Here is a 6486-nt window from a genome sequence, read left to right as displayed (position 1 = left end):
ACTATTGTGACTATCTAGAACCGGGTGACCTGCTTCTTTTGAATCTCCCGGCATCCTGGAGAGAAGAACGACTCTTGGTGTTTTCTAACCCGCTCGTGGATTCGAACGTGGCTCTGCTCGTAGCGCAGCCGCCCATTCGTAAGATCCTCGCCCTGGCGGTGGCCGCCGCGCACACCCTCAGAAGACTTGTTGGGGCAGGAGCACTTGGGTCTCCCTGTGCGCCGCGGGCGGGCCGAAGCTTTCTTTGGAGGAGGGTCCCAGGAGAACCAATTTGGGATTTACTGTGAAGCATGGAGGAGAATGATCCCAAGCCCAGCGAAGCGGCGGCGGCGGAGGGGCAGCGGCAGCCGGAATCCAGCCCTAGCGGCGGCTCAGGCGGCGGCGGCAGCAGCCCCAGCGACTCCGACACCGGCCGCCGGCGGGCTCTGATGTTGCCCGCGGTCTTGCAGGCGCCAGGCAATCACCAGCACCCGCACCGCATCACCAACTTCTTCATCGACAATATCCTACGACCGGAGTTCGGCCGGCGAAAGGATTCGGGGACCTGCTGCGTGGGCGTGGGTGTAGGAAGAGTCGGCGGATCCGCCGCCGAAGGTGGCGCGAGCGGCGCAGAGGGAGTCGGCGGCGCAGGCGGCGCGGAGCAGCTCCTGGGGTCCGGCACCAGGGAGTCCCGGCAAAACCCTCCGTGCGCGCCAGGCGCCGGAGGGCCGCTACCCACCGGTGGCGGCGACTCCCCGGGAGACGGAGAAGGCGGCTCCAAGACGCTCACACTGCACGGCGGCGCCAAGAAAGGCGGCGACCCTGCGGGCCCCCTGGACGGGGCGCTAAAGTCCCGAGGCTTGGGTGGCGGCGACCTGTCGGTGAGCTCGGACTCGGACAGCTCGCAGGCCAGCGCCAACCTTGGCGCGCAGCCCATGCTCTGGCCGGCCTGGGTCTACTGCACGCGCTACTCCGACCGGCCTTCTTCAGGTGAGCCCGCGAGACCCGGTGCCCCAGCCCGCCCTGGGGAGGCCAGCGGGACTGCAGGGGCGGCCCTGGCGAGGAGACTTACCGGAGGAAAAAGACCTGTGTCCTCCTCCCTACACACCCAGCGACACTGTGTGGTTCAAGCTGGCCTGGGCAGTGGCCAGGCGGCGGGAACAGGGTTGATTCCAAACAGACTCCCTTAGGATGGCAGAAGCTTAAAGGCCTTCGCTTTTTCTTTACCCACCTCTCTGGACCCCTACTCCCGCATGCGAGCGGCCCTGTGCTCCCCGTTTAGTGGAAACAGGGGTTGCTGGAAGACAGGCCCAGAAGGGTCGCACTCTCAACCCCTTCCCCCATCGTCCAATTCGGTCCAAATTAGGACGTCCCAGCCACCCCCAGGCCCCGAGTTTTACGACCCAGTTACCCCAGGTGTAGTCATGGAAGAAAGAGCTGCTCTCATTTGGTATCTTCGACCTAGGCTGACCAGGGGAGAGGAAGAAGGACTTGCAGAGAGAGGGACCGAAACAGAGGCGCCCTTCCCCTGTGCTGGACCTTATTTGCCGTCAACCTTCCTGCACAAAGCTTGGAGCAGGGGAGGGGCACGGAGCAGGGACGCAACTGTCCCAGTACCTGTTATCTCCCAAAAGGGGACCTTCTCCGAAAGGTTTGCTAGCCCTGCCTGGAGGGGGAAGCTGCAGCCTTGGGGGTGTGCAGTTACAGGGTCTAGTTTTTCATAGAACTGTTGGTTTCCAAAAGCTCAGTCCTCGTCCTTGGAGAAGTCACTAGCTGCACTGGACACGGGCTGTGACTGGGAAGTGCCATCAGGAGAGGCTCCATTTGTCCCGAGCTGGCAGCAGACCCGCTCTGCCCCCAACCCTCCACTATTTTGCGGGAGTCCTTTATCCAGATCACAGCAAGACTTAGTCACCCTTCAGCTCCTTCCCAACGAAATGTGTGTGAGTGTCTTTCTGACGAAGTCCACATTTCTCCGGCTAGACCTGAAATTTGCTCCATTGTTCTCGCCTCCCTCCTTTGTTAATATTTAATTAACATATAGGCTCACAATGTCGGTCGGCTGGGAGCCGCGGCCGGCTTTGTGCAGCGCCCGCGCAGGATCCCTGCCGGGCGGGCCTGCGCGGCTCGAGCGAGCAACCCAGGCGCTGGCTTTGCTGGGCTTCAACAATCCCGCCGCCCCCCACCTTCCAGGAACGTTTCTGTTCCGGGGTGCTTAGAAAAGAAGGGACAGAGAGAAGGCTCTTGGGGGGTTCGGTTCTGTTTCCAGGAATCCCGTGTTTGCATTTGAAAGAAAATCAAGACAGAAAAGGGAACTAAAAATTGTGATTTTAAGGAAATTTTCTTTCCATAAAATCATGTCTTTCTGAGGCTGTTTCATGTAGTCGAGAACCAGAGTGCGGCCAGAGGAGTTTGAAGGACAGGAACTGTGCTTTTGGGGGTGAGGGAAGGAATGGAGACCCAGGATTTGATGGGGAAGGCGGGAAGGCGATGCTAGGGTCGCAGAGGCCGGGCGGGCCTGGGAGACTCTTGCAGTCCCCTCTTCTTGCCCCTTCACGGTCCCTGCCAGGTCAAGCTTCCTCCCCTGAATCCCCACCCCCACGTCAAAGCCGAGCAGAGCCCGCGCCCTCCATGGAAGCGCGACAGTGACCAGCCGGTGGGTGAGTGTAGGTGCGTTCTACAACTAACGGGGAGTCTGTGAACGGCCCTCACACCCCTCTCATGCCCATAGCCCCTCTTTCCGGTTTCGCCTCTTGGAGAGGCTCCTGCAAGGCTCAGGTGGCAGCAGGGGTTCTCCGGCCCACCTTGAGCTTCCATTTGGTTGGCATCTCGGGAGGCATGGCCCTGCTGCCCTGTATACCTCCAACCTGGCCGGGATGCAGCCCTGGCCACCTCCTAGAGAGGTTTCACCTCTGCCTCTGCTGCATGAGGGGGCAGTTCCTGGCCCTGGCAGTAGAAGGGGCCCCCTGTAAAGCTGAGTGTCCCCAAAGTTGAATCATACACCTCCCAGATGGGGAAACCCAGACCAAAGGCCACCACTACCCCAACGACCTTACGGAGCACAGGGGACCTCCTGGGTTTGAGCTTCCTGGCACCAAGGGAGAGAAACCACTTAAGCTGCTTCCCTTTGCTCTTGTCACCCTTGACCCCTAGTTGCCACGTCAGAACCTTCCCACCACCCTCCACCCCTACCTCAAACTCTTTGGGGAGTAATGGGTGGCATCTGGTCAGAAGTTGGGATCTGTTCAAGGTGAGCTGGGCCATCTGTGGCCTCCTGGGAGGTATCCCCAGGTGGGGGGGATGAAGATGACCAGTCACCGTGGTGAGCACACAAGCAGAGGCCCGGCCCCCTCTCCTGGACAGGGGACTGGGGAGACCTGCAGTGGACGACGAAGGGCTGCCAGGGGCTCAGTGCGCCTTCCCTCCCTGGGAAGGATGCACTGGTCCCAACGGGTCCCAAGGGAAGAATGAACTTAGACCCACAGGGCCACAGGGGGCAGCCAGGAGGGCTCTGGGCTGGTGGCCGGGGGGCTTCTGTTCTCAGGAGCCTCTGCCCCTGGCTCCTTGTGAGGTCTTCCCTGGGGATTCCCCTCCTTTTCTTGGGTGCCTCACCCCCTTTTTCAATCTTAACCCCTCACCTCTCTCTCAGTACCTGCCCCACCCCTTATTCCTGGTCTGAGATTCAGGAAGGACTGGGGGTTCAGGCAGAAAGTTTTGGCTTTTTTCTTTCCTCTGGAGGCCTCAGTGTGTTGATGGCCTTTCTACCAACTCTTCCCTGTACCTCATGCCCACCCCACACCCACACGTGCCTCCTCTACTGCAGAGTCGGTGGCTGCCATGGCCGGCCTGACTCGTCTGTGCTCTGGCTGCTCAGCCTGGAGACCTTGGGTCAGTCACTTCCCTCTGGGAGTCCGTGCCCCCACCTGGACGAGGAGATAGTTTGCTGCCCACCTAACCTCTGTTTTCTGCCTTCCATTCCCACCCAGGTCCCAGGTCTCGCAAACCAAAGAAGAAGAACCCCAACAAAGAGGACAAGCGGCCGCGAACAGCCTTCACGGCGGAGCAGCTGCAGAGGCTCAAGGCGGAGTTTCAGACCAACAGGTACCTGACGGAGCAGCGGCGCCAGAGTCTGGCGCAGGAGCTCAGCCTCAACGAGTCCCAGATCAAAATCTGGTTCCAGAACAAGCGCGCCAAGATCAAGAAGGCCACAGGCAACAAGAACACGCTGGCCGTGCACCTCATGGCCCAGGGCCTGTACAACCACTCCACCACGGCCAAGGAGGGCAAGTCGGACAGCGAGTAGGCGGCGGGCGGGCGGCGGCTCTCAGCCGAGAACACAATGCAATAATTCAAAATCGTACATGAAGGGCCAGTGTATAAAGATTATACCAGCATTCACAGTGAAAATATCGTGTATTAGGTATGGTTCTGCAATATTCTCTGTATATATGATTTACAGGTGGTGTAAAATCCAAAATATCTGACTATGAAATATTTTTTGAGTTTTTTTGTGTTTACGAGATTATGCTAATCTTATGATTTTTTTTTTTTTTTTTTTTTTTTTTTTTTTTGCAAAGGGGGCTGCTTAGGGCTTCATCTTTTTTAATCCCCTAAGCTCCATTATGGGACATCGGACACTTTTATTATTATTATTATTTCAAAAGAAGAAAAAATTAAAACAACTTGCTAAAGTCCAAAGATTTTTATTGCTGCATTTCACACGACTGTGAACCGAATAAATAGCTCCTATTTGGTCTATGAGTTCTGCCACTTTGTTTGTGTTGGCGTGATGAGGACAGCAAGAGGCCCCGAACTCGGAGCCTGGGCCAGCACCCCAAGGCCCTCTCTCTCCTGGCTGGGAGAGGAGCCGCCCAGTGTCTTTGGACAGTTCCAGGTCTCAGCCTAGAGAATCTGCCACTCCGCGATGTAGGGCCTGCCCCCAGCCCAGGCCGGCAACCTGCGGGTGCCTCTCCTGCCCTGCCTCCTGAGGTCTCTCTCCCCTGCCTCCTCTGAGGCCTGGCCCCAGCCCTCACCCTGGTGTATGCTTGTACTTCTGTCTGCGTCTGTGTCGCTGTCCCATCCCCTGTCCCACCGCAACCCCGCGGCAAGTCTCCAGCGCCAGCTCTCCAGCCCAGGCCCGGCCTGAGGCTTCCTGCTGCAGTGACAAACAGCCCTGGCCCAAACTAGACCAAGGTCTGTGCGGATGGGCGGGCCCAGGGAGTTGGCGTGGTCTTCCTTCCCTTTTTCTTTCCTCCTTTTTCTTTTCATTTTTTTCTTTTGAGTGCCCACTTTTGCTATAGTGAACGTTTTTCCAAGATCGATGTATGTGTGTGTACACACTTGTGTGTGCATGTGTATGTGCACACACCAGGCACGTATGGGGCCTCAGTTTTGGAACCTGTGGCTATGCTCACTTTCAAAGGAACTAAGAACATTCCAGGATCTGGAGGAAGGAAGAAAGTCTGTAAATAATCATTCCTTATCACTTTTTTGTCTTTTCTTGTTTTTTTCTTTTAAAGAAAATATACATTTTATTTTTTGAAGGTGTGGTACAGTGTAAATTAAATATATTCAATATATTCCCCACCAGTTACATATATATATAAACAAACACATTATCTCTTTATATAAGTCCACACTGTCTTCTGTTTGTTTGGGGAAAAGGTGTCCAAATGTCCATCGGGCCAGGAGGGACAGCCCAGGGGGTGTGCCCATGGCCAAGCTGGGGTCAGGCTGCCTCCCTGAGGACTGGGGGTGGACTTCTCTCTTTGCCTTAAGCCTCTTTATTTCACTGCAACAATAGTTTCATTTTGTACATAATAGTGTAAACCTTTTTGAAAAGGAAACTATAAAAACAAGAGTTGTAATTTAAAATTCTGTGAATAACCATCTGCTGCTTAGGAAACTCAATGAAATGATATGCCTTTTTAGCAGGAAGCAAATCTTTTTTTTTTTTAGTTTATAAAATGTGCATTTTACAGTTTCAGTATCAAATATTTATAATCTTATGAGAAATGAATGTTTCTATTTACAACTGTGGTTATCAAAATTGTGAACATTCCCACCCCTGCATTTTTGTGTGTTTAAATTCTTGAAAGTTACATTAAATAAAAAGAAACACCTCTTTATTATAAAGTACTGATGGTCCAAGCTGGCATGATGCTTTTCCTAAGCTGTTTCTGAGCCAAGGGGATTCCGCTCAGGGCTGCCTCCCCAAAGCTCAGGTGCCCCTGACCTTTGCTCCAGGCAGAGTGGGTTCAGGGCCTGTGCTTGTAATAGCATTATTATTTTAATGACATTTAAAATATCCCGCATGTGAGCACGGAACCATGAGAATTGCGTCCACATTTCAGCACGAGGAAAGTCCTTGGAAAATGGAACTGACATTCATCGACTGAATTTTTTCCATCCTGCAAAGTTCAACAGGTTCAAAGTCCTTCCTCTCGCTGCTCACTGGCTGGCTCAAGGCTCATGCGCGGGACTGACCAACCCACCCTGTGGAGGAAG

At 54.8% G+C, this 6486-nt stretch overlaps 1 protein-coding gene across 1 annotated transcript; it reads left to right on the top strand.

The window, feature by feature from the left end:
* Nucleotides 1–287: 287 nt before the first annotated feature.
* Nucleotides 288–6106, top strand: En2 (engrailed homeobox 2). The gene is made up of 2 exons (XM_047561627.1): nucleotides 288–969; nucleotides 3966–6106. Exons 1-2 carry the CDS (start codon nucleotides 291–293, stop codon nucleotides 4280–4282), a joined length of 996 nt encoding a protein of 331 aa, XP_047417583.1. The 5' UTR covers nucleotides 288–290; the 3' UTR covers nucleotides 4283–6106.
* The last annotated feature ends 380 nt before the right edge of the window (nucleotides 6107–6486 follow it).

The sequence above is a fragment of the Sciurus carolinensis genome, chromosome 8, assembly GCF_902686445.1.
Source record: "Sciurus carolinensis chromosome 8, mSciCar1.2, whole genome shotgun sequence".
NCBI classification, from domain to species: Eukaryota; Metazoa; Chordata; class Mammalia; order Rodentia; family Sciuridae; genus Sciurus; species Sciurus carolinensis.
The sequence above is the reverse complement of the archived record's forward strand: the minus strand, read 5'-3'. Positions and strand labels throughout refer to the sequence as shown.

Excerpts from the sequence above, each read along its gene's own strand:
- En2 (XM_047561627.1), top strand. The coding sequence starts at position 291 with ATGGAGGAGAATGATCCCAAGCCCAGCGAAGCGGCGGCGGCGGAGGGG. Across the intron at positions 970-3,965 it reads CTCCGACCGGCCTTCTTCAG|GTCCCAGGTCTCGCAAACCA; the intron begins GTGAGCCCGCGA and ends ATTCCCACCCAG.